Below are 23,813 nucleotides of genomic sequence, written 5' to 3'. Positions count from 1 at the left end.
ATCACAAGCTTGATGTAATCACTGCAGGCATGGAACATGGGACTAAATACTAAACTTATGACAACTTTAATACAATATAAGTGAATTTGTCCGAATATGTACAACTTTTTCAAATGGGAGAACTAAATACATAAAGTGCTTTCCTTTCTTAACAGTAACACAGCTATGTATGAAAATACCCTCAAATAAAAGGTCACATTCTGTACTGTCACCTAATATGAAACATCTCAAATCCAAAATGCTGGAGCATAGCACCACATTTAAAACTGTAAGCTTCACTGTCCAAACACATATGGTGTGGACTATGTGTGTCTGGTAAACACATGTGGATCTGGTGAACAGTTATCACTTGTTGACCAACTACAGGAATACTGACCTCAGAGTCTCCAGTTTGCAGTGGGGATTCCCCAGTACAGCAGAGAGCAGCTCCACTCCTGAATCCTTCAGGTCATTGTTACTCAGGTCCAGCTCTCTCAGGTGTGAGGGGTTTGACTTCAGAGCTGAGACCAGAGAAGCACAGCCTTCCTCTGTGACTAGACAGCCTGACAGCCTGCAAAGAGTCAAATCATATTAAAATCACACTGATATTCTTTGGTGGTGAAAATATATATTTGTTCAACATGTTCAGATAAATCAGTGTCCTGAAACCTGCCATATATATTTATAAATGAATGAATGTATCATTATAAGAAATGACAAATTATGGAAGTATTGCTTGTAGAGAGAAACATGTATTGTACAAATATTTGGGTTGACTGACCAGACCAGTTTAAAAGCAGTATCAGTCAAAAGACAGACAGTGAGGTATCAGATTTAGATTGTATTGAGTATACAGTCCACACTATATATAATACTGACCTCAGAGTCTCCAGTCTGCAGTGTGGATCCTCCAGTCCAGCAGAGAGCAGCTTCACTCCTGAATCCTTCAGGTCATTGTTACTCAGGTCCAGCTCTCTCAGGTGTGAGGGGTTTGAACTGAGAACTGAGGCCAACACTTTACAGGATGTGTCTGTGAGTTTACAGCCAGCTAGTCTGCAAACACAGAAGAAATACAATGACAGACAGGTTGTATTAAAAAGTTATTCTCAGCTTTCCTAGCTTACACCGTTATGGTGCACGAATAATGTACAGGCTGTGCATTCATGGCTCAATGCTACAACTTTACTGATCAGTTTGTTTTGTAGTTTAAGAGTTTTCAGCTGATAGAAAGTTTAGTCAGCCAATGAAAATACTGTTGTTCCTACATTCAGTAAAGTTTGGTCTGAGGGATAGTCTCATGATTACTTACAGAGCCAGTCAGCCAATGAAAATACTGCTATAACTACAATTTATTTTGGTGTGCGATATTTACAGTGATACTTACAGAGCTTTCTTGCAGCCTCTCACAGCTGGGAGCAGTCTCCTACGACCCTCCTCTGATGTCTTGTATTCCTTCAGGTTAAACACATCCAGAACCTCCTCTGATATCTGCAGCATGTAGGCCAGTGCTGAACACTGAGCAAGGGAGAGGTTTTTGGATCTGTTCTCTGACCTCAAGTACTCTTGGATTTCCTCCTGTACTGAATGGTCTTTCATCTCTATCAGACAGTGGAAGAGATTGATGCACCTCTCAGGGGACATGTTCTTCCTCTGCATCACCTTAAGGGATCGGATTGTTTTCTGGACGCTCTCTGGACTGCTTTCTGTCTGTGCCACCAGACCTCGTAGGAGTTTCTGATTGGACTCCAGTGACATGCCATGAAGGAAGCGGACAAAAAGGTCCAGGTGTCCATTCTTACTCTCCAAGGCTTTATCCACGGTACTCTTCAGCAGCTCATGCAAGGTTAGCTCTTCAGACACAACTCTAGACTTTCTCTTGAGGAAGGGATTCAGTGCATCCATGTTCCTGGCTGTGTAACAATGGTACATGTAGACAGCTGAGAGAAACTCCTGAATGCTGAGATGAACAAAGCAGTACACCACTCTCTGAAATAACACAGACTCTTCTTTAAAGATTTGTGTGCACACTCCTGAGTACACTGAGGCTTCTTTGACATCAAGGCCACACTCTTTCAGGTCTTCTTCATAGAACATGAGATTACCCTTCTCCAGATTTTCAAACGCCAGCCTCCCCAGCTTCAGAAGAATTTCCTTATCTGACTCCATGAGCTCCTCTTGATCCATCTCATCTCTTCCATGATATTTCTGGTTCTTCAGGCTGGTCTGAATGAGCAGGAAGTGTATGGACATCTCAGTCAGAGTCGTGGGCATCTCTCTCCTCTTGTCTGTACTCAACATGTGTTCAAGGACTATTGCAGAAATCCAACAGAACACCGGCATGTGGCACATGATGTGGAGGCTCCTTGATGTCTTTATGTGTGAGATGATTCTGCTGGCCAGGCCCTCATCACTGAATCTCTTCCTGAAGTACTCCTCCTTCTGTGGGTCATTGAACCCTCGTACCTCTGTCACCTGGTCAATACACTTAGGGGGGATCTGATTGGCTGCTGCAGGTCGGGAGGTTATCCATAGGAGAGCAGAGGGAAGCAGATTCCCCTTGATGAGGTTTGTCAGCAGAACATCAACAGATGATGTCTGGGTGACATCAGACACCTTTTCATTGTGCTGGAAATCTAATGGAAGTCTGCTTTCATCCAAACCATCAAAGATGAACATAGCTTTACAGGCAGTGAGTTTCTTTGCATTGCCTATGTCTAGTTCTGTGTGGAAGTCATTTAAAAGTCTGAGAAGACTGTACTGACGATCTTTGATCAAGTTCAGCTCCCGGAAAGGAAGCACAAATATGATCTCCACATCTTGGTTTGCCTTCCCTTCAGCCCAGTCTAGGATGAACTTCTGCACAGAGACTGTTTTTCCGATGCCAGCGATGCCCTTCGTCAGCACAGTTCTGATGCTTCTCTCTTGGCCAGGTAAGGGTTTAAAGATGTCATTGCAGTGGATTGCTGTGTCATGTGAGGTTGGTGTCCTGGATGCTGTCTCTAGCTGCCACACCTCATGTTCATTGTTAACCCCTTCACTCTCTCCTTCTGTGATGTACAGCTCTGTGTAAATCCTGTTGAGGGGAGTTTGGTTCCCTGCTGTTTCCATGCCTTCTATCACACATTCATACCTCCTTTTTAGACTGGCTTTATGGTTTACTATAGCTCTCTGCAGGCTGTCATCCACTACAAGGGAGGAGTAAAAGGATGTGTATCAGACATATTCATTGACAGGATGAAAAGTGGATCTTCCACAACTACAGTAATTTATATTATCTCATATTATTGTAGTTAACTACATTTAAATCATATTGAGGTATTGACTTAGCACAGGTCTGCAAGTGTTCTTACTGTTTTCAGAGCCTCTTGAATCATTGGGTTCCCTCAGGTGCTGTAGTACAGGAAGTGTTCTGGATCTCTTTCTACACTGAGGACAGTCATAGTCTCCTGAAGGAGCAGGTTTCTCCCAGTATCTGGTGATGCACTGTCTGCAGAACCTGTGTCCACAGGTGATAGAGACCGGATCCCTCAGAACCTGCTGGCACACTGCACACCTGGACTGATCCTCTGGCAGAGTAGACCATCCACTACAGAGATAAAGGAGAGAGAGATACTGATCCTTTAACAGAGTAGACCATCCACTACAGAGATAAAGGAGAGAGAGAGATACTGATCCTCTAACAGAGTAGACCATCCACTACAGAGATAAAGGAGAGAGAGATACTGATCCTCTAACAGAGTAGACCATCCACTACAGAGATAAAGGAGAGAGAGATACTGATCCTTTAACAGAGTAGACCATCCACTACAGAGATAAAGGAGAGAGAGAGATACTGATCCTCTAACAGAGTAGACCATCCACTACAGAGATAAAGGAGAGAGAGATACTGATCCTCTAACAGAGTAGACCATCCACTACAGAGATAAAGGAGAGAGAGAGACTTCTAGATGTTACTACTGATCCTCTAACAGAGTAGACCATCCCCTACAGAGTTAAAAGAGGGGGCAGTAATTCCTCTAATAAACTTAGTTCAAACAAACTACACATTACAAAACAAATCTATATGACATCTTGAAGATTCTCCTCTTCACTATTAATATTATTCTGACTAGTGACAGGTCAAAGGTAACTGATCCACCACCATTGGAGTTGACAGGATGATCCATGGAGAAATCACTGTTCATAGACAGACAGACAGCTGGGAACAGTATACTCTGTTCATAGACAGACAGACAGCTGGGAACAGTATACTCTGTTCATAGACAGACAGCTGGGAACAGTATAATGTGTTCATAGACAGACAGCTGGGAACAGTATAATGTGTTCATAGACAGACAGCTGGGAACAGTATACTCTGTTCATAGACAGACAGCTGGGAACAGTATACTGTGTTCATAGACAGACAGACAGCTGGGAACATTATACTGTGTTCATAGACAGACAGACAGCTGGGAACAGTATACTCTGTTCATAGACAGACAGCTTGGAACAGTATACTGTGTTCATAGACAGACAGCTGGGAACAGTATACTCTGTTCATAGACAGACAGACAGCTGGGAACAGTATACTGTGTTCATAGACAGACAGACAACTGGGAACATTATACTGTGTTCATAGACAGACAGACAGCTGGGAACAGTATACTGTGTTCATAGACAGACAGCTGGGAACAGTATACTGTGTTCATAAACAGACAGACAGCTGGGAACATTATACTGTGTTCATAGACAGACAGACAGCTGGGAACAGTATACTCTGTTCATAGACAGACAGACAGCTGGGAACAGTATACTGTGTTCATAGACAGACAGACAGCTGGGAACAGTATACTCTGTTCATAGACAGACAGCTGGGAACATTATACTGTGTTCATAGACAGACAGATGGGAACAGTATACTGTGTTCATAGACAGACAGCTGGGAACAGTATACTGTGTTCATAGACAGACAGCTGGGAACAGTATACTCTGTTCATAGACAGACAGCTGGGAACAGTATACTGTGTTCATAGACAGACAGCTGGGAACAGTATACTGTGTTCATAGACAGACAGCTGGGAACATTATACTGTGTTCATAGACAGACCGACAGCTGGGAACAGTATACTCTGTTCATAGACAGACAGACAGCTGGGAACAGTATACTCTGTTCATAGACAGACAGCTGGGAACAGTATAATGTGTTCATAGACAGACAGACAGCTGGGAACAGTATACTGTGTTCATAGACAGACAGACAGCTGGGAACAGTATACTGTGTTCATAGACAGACAGCTTGGAACAGTATACTCTGTTCATAGACAGACAGCTGGGAACAGTATACTGTGTTCATAGACAGACAGCTGGGAACATTATACTGTGTTCATAGACAGACAGATGGGAACAGTATACTCTGTTCATAGACAGACAGCTGGGAACAGTATACTGTGTTCATAGACAGACAGCTGGGAACATTATACTGTGTTCATAGACAGACAGACAGCTGGGAACAGTATACTCTGTTCATAGACAGACAGACAGCTGGGAACAGTATACTCTGTTCATAGACAGACAGCTGGGAACAGTATAATGTGTTCATAGACAGACAGACAGCTGGGAACAGTATACTGTGTTCATAGACAGACAGCTTGGAACAGTATACTGTGTTCATAGACAGACAGCTGGGAACAGTATAATGTGTTCATAGACAGACAGACAGCTGGGAACAGTATACTGTGTTCATAGACAGACAGATGGGAACAGTATACTGTGTTCATAGACAGACAGACAGATGGGAACAGTATACTCTGTTCATAGACAGACAGCTGGGAACAGTATACTCTGTTCATAGACAGACAGCTGGTAACAGTATACTCTGTTCACAGACAGAGTTTTGATCAAATCTATGGACAAAAAAATACCTCTATCTGATAATCACACTCTGCTATTTATTGCTGCCCAGAAGATATAACTAATGTGCATTGTGAACGAATAATGAAGCTCTGAGTAATAAACCTATTTGACACAGTTGGCTGGAAAGCCTCAATGCTTCAGGAAGTGTCACGACTTCTGCCGAAGTCGATGCCTCTCCTTGTTCGGCGGTCGACGTCGCCGGTCTTCTAGCCATCGCCGATCCATTTTTCATTTGTTTTGTCTCGTTTTCCCACACACCTGGTTCTCATTTCCCTCATTATGTGTTGTGTATTTAACCCTCTGTTTCCCCCATGTCTTTGTGTGGTATTGTTTATCTGTTCATGTACGTGCACGTTAGGCTGGTTGCGCTGGGTTATGTTCAACCCATATTTGTATTTTCGTGTTCGTTTGTGCCGTGTGCTTTTGGTTCGCCAAATAAAAGGCTCCGTTTTGCTACCAAATATCTGCTCTCCTGCGCCTGACTTCCTACAGCCCTTCACGCATACCTTGACAGGAAGCTTTGTTTCAACATCACTGCAGTGACCCCCAGCAGTTTGAGAGCTAGCACATCTGATTCATCTCGTCACGGCAGGTAGCCTAGAGTTAAGAGCATTGGGGCAGTAACTGAAAGGTCGCTGGTTTAAATCCCCGAGCTGACTAGATGACAAATCTTTTGATGTGCCCTTGAGCAATGCACTTAACCCTAGTTGCTATGGATCAGAGTGTCTGCTAAATGACTAAAATGTTACATTTAAACACGATAATAACACCTATGGAATGTTAACAATATATTATGGCTAACCAGAATGCAAAACAAATGTCAGGTTCTTCAAAATAATCTATAAAGAACCTTTGAGATTGACCTCCATAAAGGTTCTATAAAGAACCATAACAAAGGGATGTTTATAGAACTATCCTCCATAAAGGTTCTATAAAGAACCATAACAAAGGGATGTTTATAGCCACAAAAAGGGTTGTAACTTTAATTGTGTGATTGCAGTAATTACATTTATTGTGTAATTGCTGTATTCATTTTATTGTGTGATTGCTGTAATTACTTTTGTGTAACTGCTGTAATTACTTGTACTGTGTAATTGCTGTAAGTACTTTTATTGTCTAGAAGCTGATCCTTCATCAGTATTGTGAAATAATTATAATGTTAAGTAAAGATTTAAATGGAGAAAACTGATCTGAGAGCAGCGCTCCCTTTCTTTCCATCCTATCAGAATTGATACATGCTCCACCAGACGTGATACCTTGTAGTGCTGCTGATCCAGTTTCTACTGGTCTGACTGAGGATATGAACTCTGACCTGTTCACCAGATGTGATACCTTGTAGTGCTGCTGATCCAGTTTCTACTGGTCTGACTGAGGATATGAACTCTGACCTGTTCACCAGACGTGATACCTTGTTGTGCTGCTGATCCAGTTTCTACTGGTCTGACTGAGGATATGAACTCTGACTGAGGTTATCAGTATCGACACATGCTCCAACGACGCACATAGCGACCATTCTCTGTTTTAGGAAACTCATGTTATTTCTTCGGCCATTGTAGGAAAGATACATCTTTAAAACACCTGTAAGCCTAAATGCCATCACTTTCAGGAAACCGTCCCCAGAGAGACTTACAGTAAAGTTGCCGTATATTAATTTGATAATCTATTGTGTCAGAAATGTTCCTGCACAGCAGAAAATGCAAAATGGTAGTGTATTTGAGGTTTAAAAAGGCTTCTAAAGTTTGTAATTTCCAGGTTAAAATGTCACACTTGATATTGAAAAAACACAAATGTGATAAAAATTGTGGAAATATTGGAAATAAACGTAATACATTCTGAAACAGTATTGTTGTCTCACCTCTTAGCTTTGGTCTCATGTTCCCCAGAGAGACTCATTTTAGAACACTGACCCCTAAACAGAGATCCAGCATGTTGGTTGTGGTTAACACAGTGACAACTAAACAGAGATCCAGCATGTTGGTTGTGGTTAACACAGTAACAACTAAACAGAGATCCAGCATGTTGGTTGTGGTTAACACAGTGACAACTAAACAGAGATCCAGCATGTTGGTTAACACAGTGACAACTAAACAGAGATCCAGCATGTTGGTTGTGGTTAACACAGTGACAACTAAACAGAGATCCAACATGTTGGTTGTGGTCAACACAGTGACAACTAAACAGAGATCCAGCATGTTGGTTGTGGTTAACACAGTGACAACTAAACAGAGATCCAGCATGTTGGTTAACACAGTGACAACTAAACAGAGATCCAGCATGTTGGTTAACACAGTGACAACTAAACAGAGATCCAGCATGTTGGTTGTGGTTAACACAGTGACAACTAAACAGAGATCCAGCATGTTGGTTGTGGTTAACACAGTGACAACTAAACAGAGATCCAGCATGTTGGTTGTGGTTAACACAGTGACAACTAAACAGAGATCCAGCATGTTGGTTGTGGTTAACACAGTGACAACTAAACAGAGATCCAGCATGTTGGTTGTGGTTAACACAGTGACAACTAAACAGAGATCCAGCATGTTGGTTGTGGTTTACACAGTGACAACTAAACAGAGATCCAGCATGTTGGTTGTGGTTAACACAGTGACAACTAAACAGAGATCTAACATGTTGGTTGTGGTTAACACAGTGACAACTAAACATTGATCTAACATGTTGGTTGTGGTTAACACAGTAACAACTAAACAGAGATCCAGCATGTTGGTTGTGGTTAACACAGTGACAACTAAACAGAGATCCAGCATGTTGGTTGTGGTTAACACAGTGACAACTAAACAGCGATCCAGCATGTTGGTTGTGGTTAACACAGTGACAACTAAACAGAGATCCAGCATGTTGGTTGTGGTCAACACAGTGACAACTAAACAGAGATCCAGCATGTTGGTTGTGGTCAACACAGTGACAACTAAACAGAGATCCAGCATGTTGGTTGTGGTTAACACAGTGACAACTAAACAGAGATCCAGCATGTTGGTTGGGGTTAACACAGTGACAACTAAACAGAGATCCAGCATGTTGGTTGTGGTTAACACAGTGACAACTAAACAGAGATCCAGCATGTTGGTTGTGGTCAACACAGTGACAACTAAACAGAGATCCAGCATATTGGTTGTGGTTAACACAGTAACAACTAAACAGAGATCCAGCATGTTGGTTGTGGTTAACACAGTGACAACTAAACAGAGATCCAGCATGTTGGTTGTGGTTAACACAGTAATTCTTTAATGTCAATTGTTCTCATGTGTTCATTATCTCTTTGAGAAATAAAATATTTACTAACAGACATAGAAACTGTCAGGTGATTTAATGCATCACATGAACATGTAGTTGTGACATTTCATCTCCATGGTAACTGTCAATAATAATAATAATAAAATGTGTCACTGTTTGTCTCACACACACACACAGGGAGGGAATGTTGTGTTTGTTTAATATTGTTTTAGGACTATGAAAATGGACAAAAGGATTAGCCGATGGATTATGAAAACAACAAAAATAATGGGAGAAATGGGAGAAATGACTAGAGAGAGTGTTTTTTAACTCACTGACCATGACCCATGAGTTCTTCTTACCTTTGTTCAGTAGAAAAGTCTCCCTCTCTAAACGCTATAGGTTGCAGCATAGACCGGTCACTCTTCATGGACACACAGCTGGGTACAGGGGAGGCTGGTCTCTCCTGCTTGATTGGGCTTCAACACAACAGAGACAAACATCACATCTCTCATCTACTCTGAGCTCAGATGGGGAAACATAAGAAGAGGTTCATTCCAAAACGCTATATATCCATTTTCAGAAATGTTCTTTAATTAGCTTTTATTGTTTAAAGAAATTATGAAAGAGATTGGTGTGTTTTTTCACTATCTATGTCACGTCCTGACCAGCAGAGGGTGTTGTGTAGTTTTGGTTAGGACGTGGCAGAGTATGTCTGTGTATGTGTGTTCTGGGTGTTGTATTTCTATGTGGGTCTGTATGGCTCCCGATCAGGGACAGCTGGTGATCGTTGTTCCTGATTGGGAGTCATATAATTAGGAGTATGTTTGTCACTTGGGTTTGTGGGTGGTTGTGCTGACACTGCTAGTCTTTTGGGATGTACGTAGCATGTTATTAGTCATTCTGTTTATTGTTTTTTCCCCGTGGATACTTTGCTCTTATATATTAAAAAGATGAGTATCTACATTTCACTTACTGCAGTTTGGTCTCTTCAACATGGCTGTAATTATGACAGAACCACCCACCACAACAAGACCAAGCAGCGGAAAAGGGAGCAGGACGCTGAATATATGGACTATTCTGAGGAAATAGACTTCGACATGGACACTTGTGAGAAATGGACTTGGGAACAGATTCTGGCCGGAGAGGGCCCGTGGCGAAAGGCTGGTGAGGACCGGGAACGCTACCGGGGTACATGACTGGCGAGGAAGCCGGAGATGCACCCCCAATAATTTTTTTGGGGGGGGCACACGGGTAGTTTGGCTAGGCCTAGGAAGAGCCATAAGCCAGCTACCCGTGAGTACATGGAGGAGCGTATGGAGTGGAGGGCGCCGTGTTTCGCTGAGGTGCGCACTCTCTCGCCCATACGCACGCACAGTCCGGTGCGCGCCATTCCAGCCCCTCGCAGATGCCGTGCTAGAGTGGGCATCCAGCCTGGTAGGAGGATGCCTGCGCAGCGCGTCTGGTCGCCGGTACGCCTCCTAGGACCAGGCTACCCTACTCCCGCTCTATGCACGGCAACCATCAGGCCCCTGCACAGCCCAGTTCGCCCTGTACCAGCACCCCGCTCGTACAGGGCTGTTAGTTCCATCCAGCCAGGATGGGTTGTGCAGGTGGTGCGGTCACGGCCACCTGTGCGCCTCCATGGCCCAGTCTATCCGGTTCCTGCCTCTCGTGCTATCTCAGAAGTGAGTTCCTCCAGTCTGGCACAACCAGTACCAGCAACCCGGACCAAGCTTCCCATGAGTTGGCCTAGTCCTATTCAGCCTGTTCCCGCTCCTCGCACTAGCCCTAGGGTGCGTGTCTTCAGCCTGGTACCACCTCTACCAGCCCCACGCACCAGGCTTCCAGTGCGTCGGCCCAGCCTCAAGAGCCCGGCACCAGTGTGCAGTCCAGAGTATCCGGCACCAGTGTGCAGTCCAGAGTATCCGGCACCAGTGTGCAGTCCAGAGTATCCGGCACCAGTGTGCAGTCCAGAGTATCCGGCACCAGTGTGCAGTCCAGAGTATCCGGCACCAGTGTCTAGTCCGGAACCGAGGGAGACTGCCTGCGACCCGGAACCGAGGGAGTCTGCCTGCGACCCGGAACCGAGGGAGTCTGCCTGCGACCCGGAACCGAGGGAGTCTGCCTGCGACCCGGAACTGAAGGAGTCTACCTGCGACTCAGAACTGAATGTGACTAACTGTGTATTGAATGAGTCTGCCTACAGCGTGGAAATGAAGGAACCTGCCCACGATCCACAACGGATTGAGCCTGTCTACAACCCGGACCCCAATGAGTCTGCCTACAACCTGGAGGGCAGGAGGCCGGAACCAGAGCCACCTCCAGGATAGTTGGGGAGGGAGGGTGTAGCACAGTGCCGTTGTTGACGGCAGCCACCCTCCCTTCCCTCCCTTATTGTTTAGGGGGTATTTGTATTTGTTTTTCTTGTGGTTTTGGGGGATTTTGTGGTTTCTTTTTTTAGGTGCATTCGGGGTATGCACCTTTAGGGGGGGTACTGTCACGTCCTGACCAGCAGAGGGTGTTGTGTAGTTTTGGTCAGGACGTGGCAGAGTATGTCTGTATGTGTGTTCTGGGTGTTGTATTTCTATGTGGGTCTGTGTGGCTCCCGAACAGGGACAGCTGGTGATCATTGTTCCTGATTGGGAGTCATATAATTAGGAGTATGTTTGTCACTTGGGTTTGTGGGTGGTTGTGCTAACACCGCTAGTCTTTTGTTTGTATGTAGCCTGTTAGCCTGTAGTTAGTAGTTATTGTTTTTCCTGTGGATGCTTTGCTCGTATATATTAAAAAGATGAGTATCCACATTCCGTCTGCAGTTTGGTCCATTCAACACAGCAACAACCGTTACTAATATGCTGCTGTAAATAGGCATACTAGGTTATTGTACTTCATCAGCCAGTTAGCTTCAACAGGACACATGTCCTACCATCAGCCAGTAAGCTTCAACAGGACACATGTCCTACCATCAGCCAGTAAGCTTCAACAGGACACATGTCCTACCATCAGCCAGTAAGGTTCAACAGGACACATGTCCTACCATCAGCCAGTTAGCTTTAACAGGACACATGTCCTACCATCAGCCAGTTTACTTCAACAGGACACATGTCCTACCATCAGCCAGTAAGCTTCAACAGGACACATGTCCTACCATCAGCCAGTAAGCTTCAACAGGACACATGTCCTACCATCAGCCAGTTAGCTTCAACAGGACACATGTCCTACCATCAGCCAGTTAGCTTCAACAGGACACATGTCCTACCATTTGAAATGATGGTGTGAGGAACACTTCCCTGCTGAAATATATGGGTTGGTCAACAGTACATTCCACTCTGTATCAGATTTTCATTGATACACCGTTAACTGATTTAAAGTTAAACATAAAAACGAGTGATAGGTTACTGTTAGATAGTGATAGGCTCCTGTTAGATAGTGCTAGGCTACTGCTAGATAGTGATAGGCTCCTGTTAGATAGTGATAGGCTACTGCTAGATAGTGATAGGCTCCTGTTAGATAGTGATAGGCTCCTGTTAGATAGTGATAGGCTACTGCTAGATAGTGATAGGCTCCTGTTAGATAGTGATAGGCTACTGCTAGATAGTGATAGGCTCCTGTTAGATAGTGATAGGCTCCTGTTAGATAGTGATAGGCTACTGCTAGATAGTGATAGGCTCCTGTTAGATAGTGATAGGCTCCTGTTAGATAGTGATAGGCTCCTGTTAGATAGTGATAGGCTACTGCTAGATAGTGATAGGCTACTGCTAGATAGTGATAGGCTACTGCTAGATAGTGATAGGCTACTGCTAGATAGTGATAGGCTCCTGTTAGATAGTGATAGGCTCCTGTTAGATAGTGATAGGCTCCTGTTAGATAGTGATAGGCTACTGTTAGATAGTGATAGGCTCCTGTTAGATAGTGATAGGCTCCTGTTAGATAGTGATAGGCTACTGCTAGATAGTGATAGGCTACTGTTAGATAGTGATAGTCTTTTGGTACGTAGCCTGTTAGTCGTTTGTTTTTGTTGTTGTTTATTGTTTTTTCCCGTGGATACTTTGCTCTTACATATTAAAAAGATGAGTATCTACATTTCACCTGCTGCAGTTTGGTCTCTTCAACACGGCTGTAATTATGACAATCTAATCATGGCATGGGGTTGTTCAATGACAGACATGTATTTGTTTAAAATCTATCACTTGATGGTTTCATTTCAGAGACAAATAATCATGTTTTTTTTCTAAATGCTACATACACAGTAATAATATATCTCTGCCTCACTGTCAGAGAAATCAGTAGTACTGCTAGGTTTTACAGTCAAATGTGACCGACCGTCTCAATTCGGTCGTATGTAGCAACATTTGAAATAGTGTTTTTTACATTAGATAATTTTACCTTTATTTAACTAGGCAAGTCAGTTAAGAACAAATTCTTATTTACAATGATGGCCTAGGAACAGTGGGTTAACTGCCTTGTTCAGTGGCAGAAAGACAGATTTTTTTTTTCCTTGTCAGCTCAGGGATTCAATCTACCAACCTTTCCTTTCGGTTACAAGTCCAGCGCTCTAACCTGCGGTAGCCTAGAAAAGTAGAGATTCTCAGCCCCGCCAAAAAGCTTGTGTCAGCACTACGCCTTCTTGTGGATGGAATGAACTACTTACTAGGGACATAAGGTAATGTTATGAAATTGGGCTCCATGTAATTAACTAGTTTTCATCAGAAAAAAAACATTGTTAAAAATGGAATATGTCCAGCCTACTTGAGGCGCCCTGAAAATAATATTCAAAAGTTTGGTCCTGGACACAGAGGGGTTAAACATTAAAGTTACCATCCATCTAGTGAAGAGAGGAGAACCGGACAGAGGTAGCCAGCATCAGTCAACGAGAGAGGGAGGATAGGATAACTGGGATGCTGCTGGTAGAGTAGCTAGCTAGCTAGCTTACCGAGCTGTACCGACTAGCTAGGATAACTAGGATGCTGCTGGTAGAATAGCTAGCTAGCTTACCGAGCTGTACCGACTAGCTTGGATAACTAGGATGCTGCTGGTAGAGTAGCTAGCTAACTTACCTAGCTGTAAAGACTAGCTACGATAACTAGGATGCTGCAGGTAGAGTATCTAGCTAGCTTACCTAGCTGTACCGACTAGCTAGGATAACTAGGATGCTGCTGGTAGAGTAGCTAGCTAGCTTACCTAGCTGTACCGACTAGCTAGGATGCTGCTGGTAGAGTATCTAGCTAGCTTACCTAGCTGTACCGACTAGCTAGGATAACTAGGATGCTACTGGTAGAGTAGCTAGCTAGCTTACCTAGCTGTACCGACTAGCTAGGATAACTAGGATGCTGCTGGTAGAGTAGCTAGCTAGCTTACCTAGCTAGGATAACTAGGATGCTGCTGGTAGAGTAGCTAGCTAGCTTACCTAGCTGTACCGACTAGATAGGATAACTAGGATGCTGCTGGTAGAGTATCTAGCTAGCTTACCTAGCTGTACCGACTAGCTAGGATAACTAGGATGCTGCTGGTAGAGTAGCTAGCTAGCTTACCTAGCTGTACCGACTAGCTAGGATGCTGCTGGTAGAGTATCTAGCTAGCTTACCAAGCTGTACCGACTAGCTAGGATAACTAGGATGCTGCTGGTAGAGTAGCTAGCTAGCTTACCTAGCTGTACCGACTAGCTAGGATAACTAGGATGCTACTGGTAGAGTAGCTAGCTAGCTTACCTAGCTGTACCGACTAGCTAGGATAACTAGGATGCTGCTGGTAGAGTAGCTAGCTAGCTTACCTAGCTAGGATAACTAGGATGCTGCTGGTAGAGTAGCTAGCTAGCTTACCTAGCTGTACCGACTAGATAGGATAACTAGGATGCTGCTGGTAGAGTATCTAGCTAGCTTACCTAGCTGTACCGACTAGCTAGGATAACTAGGATGCTGCTGGTAGAGTAGCTAGCTAGCTGTACCTAACTGTACCAACAAGCTAGGATAACTAGGATCCTGCTGGTAGAGTAGCTAGCTAGCTTACCTAGCTGTACCGACTAGCTTGGCTAGCTAGCAGGACGTTCGTCTGTCCCTCATCTCGATGATGACGACGAATCCAGTGAACCACAAAATGAAACAAGGATAGCAAGTGAAAAGGATCTGGCTACACTCATACGGTCCCTGACCGTAAAGCAAAAAGGAAATTGAACAATAAAACTTCGGCGTTTCAACACTGTAACAAACTCTGTCGTTATTCCCCAAGATCACCTCAGCCCACTCTGCGCGTAACCGGACAATATGCTTGGCGCCACACCGTACGTGGACGCGGACAGATCTGTTTCTGTACAGGGATGCGGGCAGTTTCAGAACGTGGACATGAGCAGTGCAACACAATCAACTAAACCCAATGTTTACAGTGGGTTAAATTAGTAATATTCATTTTTTATTATTATGTTAAACAAACATTCTACGTTTTTTTATAACAATATTTTCAGATCTAGGCCCATGTCCACAAAGCGTCTCAGAGTAGAAAATTGGTCGTATAAGTACTGAGAATAAAGACATTTTACACTTATGGGTATAAATTAAAGCTATGCATGAAGTCTCTAGTCCCACCTAGTCGGCAGATATTTAGAACACCTCGTGAGCTGTCCTAAGTAGTTAAGAGTTAACAGCAGGTGTCTTGATAATACAATAGAATAATGCAGCGAGTCAGTGGTTCCTGAGCCACATGTAATTGCTTTGCAGTAGTTAAAAATAATGTTTTATATCTCTATATGGTCAAACCATAAATAATATATGTCTTGTGCTTTTGGCAATGATTTATGTATAATACTTATGTATAACAAGTGATACCATGTATGTCTCCAAAGCATTTTGTCTTCATTTTGGCAGATTAATTTATGCTAATTTCCCAAGATTAACTCAGGTTTTCGTCCAGCGGCTAAGGAGTTGGAGCTGTGGCAGGAGTTGGACCTGTGGTCCAAAGGTGGCTGGTTTATATCCCGGGCCGGGCACTGGAAAAAACGTGAGGAATTGATCTGACCCCTGGAGGTCTGCTGGGTTCACATCCTCAAAACGTTCACCTTTCGTTGATCAGAACTCTAGAGGTTCTTCTTCACTGAACCCAAAAATATATATAACTTTTAGTGGTTCCATATATTAAGGAAGTGATAGAAGCCTTTTTGGTTCAATAAGGAACCTTCTTTTCTAAGAGTGTAAAATTAACACGTTTATCTTTTGATTATTTAATTATCTACATCATGTTATTTCAAGTTATCCCTTTGGAGCGCAACATCACGTTGTTAAAAAACAATCTTAAATTGGGCATGGCTATAAATTAGGCAAATTGAAGGCATCTCGGGCGTAATCTGTGTTCGATGAAAATGAACATTGTATGCAACGTTGTAGGCAACATTATTAACAAGGGACTTGATGCCTACTACGCCAAATATATTTGTAGTTGTTAAACGTTGTGTGAAGAGTGTGTTGATATAATGGTTATATTGTCAAAATTCTGCTTGTAACAACGATCAGAATTGGTAAAAAAAAAAATATGCATTCCATTATATTAGGCAATAATTAAGAGTAGGCAAAGTGGTCGTGTCATGTGAAAATTCTATCAAATGTCTTACATTGCAACGAGTACAGTCAGGGTGCCGTGGAGCCCCTGCAGTACCTCCACAGACCCCGGATTGAGAACCCCTGATTTAGCAGATGCTCTTATCCAGAGAGATTTACAGTAAGTGCATTCATCTAAAATAGCTATTTATTTTCAAAATAAACTTAATAAATTATTCATAAAATTGTCATCTTACCTCTTAGCATTGGTGTCATGTCCCCCAGAGAGATGCATTTTAGAGGTAGGGTCCCCCTCCTCTCTCTCCCCAGAGAGATGCATTTTAGAGGCGGGGCCCCCCTCCTCTCTCTTCCCAGAGAGACTCATTTTAGAGCACTGACCCCTAAACAGAGATCCAGCATGTTGGTTAACACAGTGACAACTAAACAGAGATCCAGCATATTGGTTGTGGTTAACACAGTGACAACTAAACAGAGATCCAGCATGTTGGTTGTGGTCAACACAGTGACAACTAAACAGAGATCCAGCATGTTGGTTGTGGTCAACACAGTAACAACTAAACAGAGATCCAGCATGTTGGTTGTGGTTAACACAGTGACAACTAAACAGAGATCCAGCATGTTGGTTGTGGTCAACACAGTAACAACTAAACAGAGATCCAGCATGTTGGTTGTGGTTAACACAGTAACAACTAAACAGAGATCCAGCATGTTGGTTGTGGTTAACACAGTGACAACTAAACAGAGATCCAGCATGTTGGTTGTGGTTAACACAGTGACAACTAAACAGAGATCCAGCATGTTGGTTGTGGTTAACACAGTGACCCCTAAACAGAGATCCAGCATGTTGGTTGTGGTCTCAGAGCGAGTGACGTCACCCGATTGAAACGCTATTTGCGCGCACCACCGCTAACTAACTAGCCATTTCACATCGGTTACACAAACAGTCAGGTGATTTAATGCATCACATGAACATGTAGTCGTGACTGATATTTTCACCTTTTCTCCATGTAGTGGAACTAATAATAATAATAATAATAATGTCTAACTTTCTCTTTTAATAATTTCTCTCATTCTAGTGTGTTGCTTTGTTCAACAGGTATGATATTATTATGCTGTTACTGAATTCAGTTCATAATAACAATGTTAAGAAAAGTATGTTCAGTGGTTTCAAACCAAATTACACAGGAAGTAGGAGTTCATTGTAGTTTAGAAAACAACAAATGTTCTGATATTCTGAAAGATGATTTACAACTATGATACTTGAAAAAATTTTACAAATGGTAAAATAATCCCGATATATGAATCATATAATACGATATATGAACATTATGTTATTGAATTTGACTTGCCTACGCCCAGTTAGCGCCATTTTGTATGATTGAACTGTCACGTAGCTGTCCCAGGTGAAATGGACTGTTAGATCTGAGTGTTTTACTGTCAGTCACTATACTAAAATAACACCATACATTTAATTTCTCTACACACTTTACAATAATCACTGGGAAGATTCTTACCTTGTAGCCTGAATTCACAACCAGAACATGTCAAGTCATTGAGATATTTTCCGTTGTGCTGAGAGAGCAGCTTCCTGATAACAAGTGGCTCTGTATCTATGTTCTAGGTACAGTTGATCTTTGGATGCAATAATATCTGGTCAAAGTCTAGTGACACAACACCATAGTATATCATAAACATAACAGCAGTTGGCCAGTAAAGGCCATGACATACTATAACATGTAGAATCATTATGATGGATCCAGGTTCATACTATAACATGTAGAATCATTATGATGGATCCAGGTTCATACTATAACATGTAGAATCATTATTATGGATCCAGGTTCATACTATAAAATGTAGAATCATTATGATGGATCCAGGTTCATACTATAACATGTAGAATCATTATGATGGATCCAGGTTCATACTATAACATGTAGAATCATTATGATGGATCCAGGTTCATATTATAACATGTAGAATCATTATGATGGATCCAGGTTCATACTATAACATGTAGAATCATTATGATGGATCCAGGTTCATACTATAACATGTAGAATCATTATGATGGATCCAGGTTCATACTATAACATGTAGAATCATTATGATGGATCCAGGTTCATACTATAACATGTAGAATCATTATGATGGATCCAGGTTCATACTATAACATGTAGAATCATTATGATGGATCCAGGTTCATACTATAACATGGAGAATCATTATGATGGATCCAGGTTCATACTATAACATGTAGAATCATTATGATGGATCCAGGTTTATACTATAACATGTAGAATCATTATGATGGATCCAGGTTCATACTATAACATGTAGAATCATTATGATGGATCCAGGTTTATACTATAACATGTAGAATCATTATGATGGATCCAGGTTCATACTATAACATGTAGAATCATTATGATGGATCCAGGTTCATACTATAACATGTAGAATCATTATGATGGATCCAGGTTCATACTATAACATGTAGAATCATTATGATGGATCCAGGTTCATACTATAACATGTAGAATCATTATTATGGATCCAGGTTCATACTATAACATGTAGAATCATTATGATGGATCCAGGTTCATACTATAACATGTAGAATCATTATGATGGATCCAGGTTCATACTATAACATGTAGAATCATTATGATGGATCCAGGTTCATACTATAACATGTAGAATCATTATGATGGATCCAGATTCATACTATAACATGTAGAATCATTATGATGGATCCAGGTTCATACTATAACATGTAGAATCATTATGATGGATCCAGGTTCATACTATAACATGTAGAATCATTATGATGGATCCAGGTTCATACTATAACATGTAGAATCATTATGATGGATCCAGGTTCATACTATAACATGTAGAATCATTATGATGGATCCAGGTTTATACTATAACATGTAGAATCATTATGATGGATCCAGGTTCATACTATAACATGGAGAATCATTATGATGGATCCAGGTTCATACTATAACATGTAGAATCATTATGATGGATCCAGGTTCATACTATAACATGTAGAATCATTATGATGGATCCAGGTTCATACTATAACATGTAGAATCATTATGATGGATCCAGGTTCATACTATAACATGTAGAATCATTATGATGGATCCAGATTCATACTATAACATGTAGAATCATTATGATGGATCCAGGTTCATACTATAACATGTAGAATCATTATGATGGATCCAGGTTCATACTATAACATGTAGAATCATTATGATGGATCCAGGTTCATACTATAACATGTAGAATCATTATGATGGATCCAGGTTCATACTATAACATGTAGAATCATTATGATGGATCCAGGTTCATACTATAACATGTAGAATCATTATGATGGATCCAGGTTCATACTATAACATGTAGAATCATTATGATGGATCCAGGTTCATACTATAACATGTAGAATCATTATGATGGATCCATTTTCAGCCTTTAACCATTGCCCTTCATTCTCTAGACTTCCAGGTAATACATAGATCTCCACCAGGTGAATCTCCTCGCTGGATTCATGTTGAAACAGCTATGAACAGGTGATCTTGGTTGGCCACTTGTATATTACTCTAAATTATAAAGCCTGTCTTGTTGTTCTTCTTCTCTGCTGCAGATATAATGTCCAGCTTCTTGGACTTCTGAGACACGTGTGCTGTACAATGTATCACTGTGGCTTTAAATGCCATAAAATCCACTTTCTACACAAAGAGTGTATCCCAGTGCCGGAATTATAACATATATTGGGGGGACACATCCAATATTGAAATATGCTCAAAATATCCCCCAAATATATTGATATAAATAATATAAATAAATAAAAGATTTGCTGTGCTATTTCATTACTTTCAAATGTATTAAAAAGTGTAAAACTAGAATGTAATATGAGTGTTACGTAGGCTATATCACTGTCGATTGTGATGTTTTAACGTCAACGTCAATACGTCATTTTGCGCTGGAACTGTAATTGTGGAAATAAATAATATTTTGCTAAAAAGTGTCAGTAATTGCATGGAGTGGAAACAAAAGTTTTTGGTGAAAATGGACCGATTTGCGAGTGCTAATCAATCAACCATCACTAAAGTTACCTGGAACGTTAATTAGCCACACATTCACCCAGCGACCAACAATGGTGCTCACGGACGTATTCAACTAACGTTAATGTCTTTATTACGTTCTATTGGTCAGAAAGCCCAGGTGAAGTCTGAGTAAAGTGTCAATCATTTATGTTGTGCTGCATCTGTAATTTATGTAGACAGTAGTAGCTTTAATTTATTACATATTCCTATAGTATACTGTATAGCTGTTCTGTATAACTGTACTGTATAGGATACTGTATAGCTGTACTGTATAACTGTACTCTATAGTATACTGTATAGCTGTTCTGTATAACTGTACTGTATAGTATACTGTATAGTGTACTGTATAGCTGTACTGTATAACTGTACTCTATAGTATACTGTATAACTGTACTGTATAGTATACTGTATAGCTGTACTTCCTTATGATAAATAGCATTATTAGTGTTTGTTTGATTAAAGTGAAAACAGTTTTATTACAGTCAGCTTTCATTCACAGTGATGTCATCATGAGGAAGAGGAAGGGTGGCAGTGACCTTCATCAGTTTTATTACAGTCAGCTTTAATTTACAGTGATGTCATCATGAGGAAGAGGAAGGGTGGCAGTGACATTCATCAGATTTTTGAGCCTCAGAAAATAAGAAAAGTCAGTTGAGAGAAAATGAGAACCAATCAGATGATAGAAGTCTACAGTAGAACAAGAGATGAGTCAATGTTTCTATAATAATCACCAGTCAGATTCACGTCATTTAGCAGACGCTCTTATCCAGAGCGACTTATAGTAGTGAATGCATATATTTCATAATTTTTTTTCTCTGTACTGGTCCCCCGTGGGAATCGAACCCACAACCCTGGCGTTGCAAACACCATGCTCTACCAACTGAGCAACAAGGGACAGATGATAGAAGTCCACAGTAGAACAAGAGATGAGTCAATGTTTCTATAATAATAATCATTGCCGTTCAGATTAGAAATGGTTAGTAATCCATTCCTGAACGTCAGGGCAAGAAACACCACTTGTTTACTGATAATATTTATTTCATTTTCACTCTGGTGCGTTCAGAGTAAAGAGAGAGAGGGAGAGAGAGAGCATGAGGATGGTGACAGGACAGGAAGAGAGAGAGCATGAGGATGGTGACAGGACAGGGAGAGAGAGAGCACGAGGATGGTGACAGGACAGGGAGAGAGAGAGAGCATGAGGATGGTGACAGGGCAGGGAGAGAGAGAGCATGAGGATGGTGACAGGACAGGGAGAGAGAGAGCATGAGGATGGTGACGGGGCAGGGAGAGAGAGAGAGAGAGCATGAGGATGGTGACAGGACAGGGAGAGAGAGAGCATGAGGATGGTGACGGGGCAGGGAGAGAGAGAGCATGAGGATGGTGACAGGACAGGGATAGAGAGAGCATGAGGATGGTGACAGGACAGGGATAGAGAGAGAGAGAGCATGAGGATGGTGACAGGGCAGGGAGAGAGAGAGCATGAGGATGGTGACAGGGCAGGGAGAGAGAGAGCATGAGGATGGTGACAGGACAGGGAGAGAGAGAGCATGAGGATGGTGACAGGACAGGGATAGAGAGAGCATGATGATGGTGACAGGACAGGGAGAGAGAGCATGAGGATGGTGACAGGACAGGGAGAGAGAGAGAGCATGAGGATGGTGACAGGACAGGGAGAGAGAGAGCATGAGGATGGTGACAGGACAGGGAGAGAGAGAGAGCATGAGGATGGTGACAGGACAGGGAGAGAGAGAGCATGAGGATGGTGACAGGACAGGGAGAGAGAGAGAGCATGAGGATGGTGACAGGACAGGGAGAGAGAGAGAGAGAGCATGAGGATGGTGACAGGACAGGGAGAGAGAGAGCATGAGGATGGTGACAGGACAGGGAGAGAGAGAGCATGAGGATGGTGACAGGACAGGGAGAGAGAGAGCATGAGGATGGTGACAGGACAGGGAGAGAGAGAGAGCATGAGGATGGTGACAGGACAGGGAGAGAGAGCATGAGGATGGTGACAGGACAGGGCAGAGAGAGAGCATGAGGATGGTGACAGGACAGGGAGAGAGAGAGCATGAGGATGGTGACAGAACAGGGAGAGAGAGAGCATGAGGATGGTGACAGGACAGGGAGAGAGAGAGCATGAGGATGGTGACAGGGCAGGGAGAGAGAGAGCATGAGGATGGTGACAGGGCAGGGAGAGAGAGAGCATGAGGATGGTGACAGGGCAGAGAGAGAGAGCATGAGGATGGTGACGAGAGAGAGAGAGAGAGAGAGAGAGAGAGAGAGAGAGAGAGAGAGATGTGAATGTCATACCTAGTCCAACCCTGTCAAATAGGACTCTACTTTCAGGAGTAATGGTATTAAGATTATACTGGGCTCCATTACAACCCCTCCTTAAAGGGGCTCCTCTGTGTCACAAACTAGCTGTGATGACTTAGATTCAGGAGCCAAAGCCTGTTAATGTGCAACTTTCACATGAGCTGGAAAGACAGCAGCAACAAGCGAGGAGAAATCTGATGAAGATTGTTGGGGGTGTGAAGTCAGGCTTTTCGAGGCGTTGATAAGGAGAGTGGGAATTTCAGCCAGCTTCTAAAGTACAAGGCAGAGGGCGATGCAGAGCTGACCACCTGGCTGAAAGGTCACTTTGATTTCACCAGTCCCCAAAGGCAAAACTACATTTTGAAGCTGGTGGGCAATACAATCGTCAAAGAAATTGTGTCGGAAACAACATCAATGCCAGTGTTCCAGTTCGCACGTATCATTGATGGAACCCAGGATATACCAGGAGTTGATCAGGAGTCAATATGTTTGAATCCACACAGGATATATCAGGAGTTGATCAGGAGTCAATATGTTTGAATCCACCCAGGATACATCAGGAGTTGATCAGGAGTCAATATGTTTGAATCCACCCAGGATACATCAGGAGTTGAACAGGAGTCAATATGTTTGAATCCACCCAGGATATGTCAGGAGTTGATCTGGAGTCAATATGTTTGAATCCACCCAGGATACATCAGGAGTTGATCTGGAGTCAATATGT

General features: G+C 42.4%; 2 protein-coding genes across 4 annotated transcripts; both read right to left on the bottom strand.

Moving 5' to 3' along the window:
* Nucleotides 1–345: 345 nt before the first annotated feature.
* LOC106593087 (NLR family CARD domain-containing protein 3-like) lies at nt 346–18,319 on the bottom strand. Of its 3 annotated transcripts, XM_082972677.1 has the most exons (8): nt 18,164–18,319; nt 16,886–17,029; nt 9,465–9,581; nt 7,727–7,780; nt 3,330–3,565; nt 1,364–3,164; nt 859–1,032; nt 346–550 (listed from the first exon to the last, which is right to left on the bottom strand). In XM_082972677.1, exons 2-8 carry the CDS (start codon nt 17,011–17,013, stop codon nt 361–363), a joined length of 2,700 nt encoding a protein of 899 aa, XP_082828803.1. In that variant the 5' UTR covers nt 17,014–17,029; nt 18,164–18,319; the 3' UTR covers nt 346–360. The 3 variants fall into 3 exon arrangements, with proteins under 3 accessions (XP_082828803.1, XP_082828804.1, XP_082828805.1); XM_082972678.1 differs by lacking the exons at nt 346–550; nt 859–1,032 and having other exon boundaries at nt 1,360–3,164; nt 18,164–18,311; XM_082972679.1 differs by lacking the exons at nt 346–550; nt 859–1,032; nt 7,727–7,780 and having other exon boundaries at nt 1,360–3,164; nt 18,164–18,310.
* Nucleotides 12,302–13,457, bottom strand: LOC145877358 (uncharacterized). Its single transcript, XM_082972672.1, has 2 exons — nt 13,429–13,457; nt 12,302–13,103 (listed from the first exon to the last, which is right to left on the bottom strand). The coding sequence occupies exons 1-2, from the start codon at nt 13,455–13,457 to the stop codon at nt 12,440–12,442; spliced, it is 693 nt and encodes a 230-aa protein (XP_082828798.1). The 3' UTR covers nt 12,302–12,439.
* Nucleotides 18,320–23,813: the final 5,494 nt, after the last annotated feature.

This window comes from Salmo salar, unplaced genomic scaffold, assembly GCF_965601325.2.
Source record: "Salmo salar unplaced genomic scaffold, fSalSal1 ptg000974l, whole genome shotgun sequence".
Taxonomy (NCBI): domain Eukaryota; kingdom Metazoa; phylum Chordata; class Actinopteri; order Salmoniformes; family Salmonidae; genus Salmo; species Salmo salar.
Note: the sequence above shows the minus strand (reverse complement) of the source record. Positions and strands in the feature narration are given on the sequence as shown.

Coding starts and splice junctions, on each gene's coding strand:
- LOC145877358 (XM_082972672.1), bottom strand. CDS start 13,457: ATGTTGCTACATACGACCGAATTGAGACG. Junction 13,104..13,428: donor CATACGACCGAATTGAGACG/GTCGGTCACATT, acceptor AACGACTAACAG/GCTACGTACCAAAAGACTAT.
- LOC106593087 (XM_082972677.1), bottom strand. CDS start 17,013: ATGAGTCTCTCTGGGAAGAGAGAGGAGGGGGGCCCCGCCTCTAAAATG. Junction 3,566..7,726: donor CATGAGACCAAAGCTAAGAG/GTGAGACAACAA, acceptor TTATCTCTGTAG/TGGATGGTCTACTCTGCCAG. Junction 551..858: donor TGCAGACTGGAGACTCTGAG/GTCAGTATTATA, acceptor GACTCTTTGCAG/GCTGTCAGGCTGTCTAGTCA.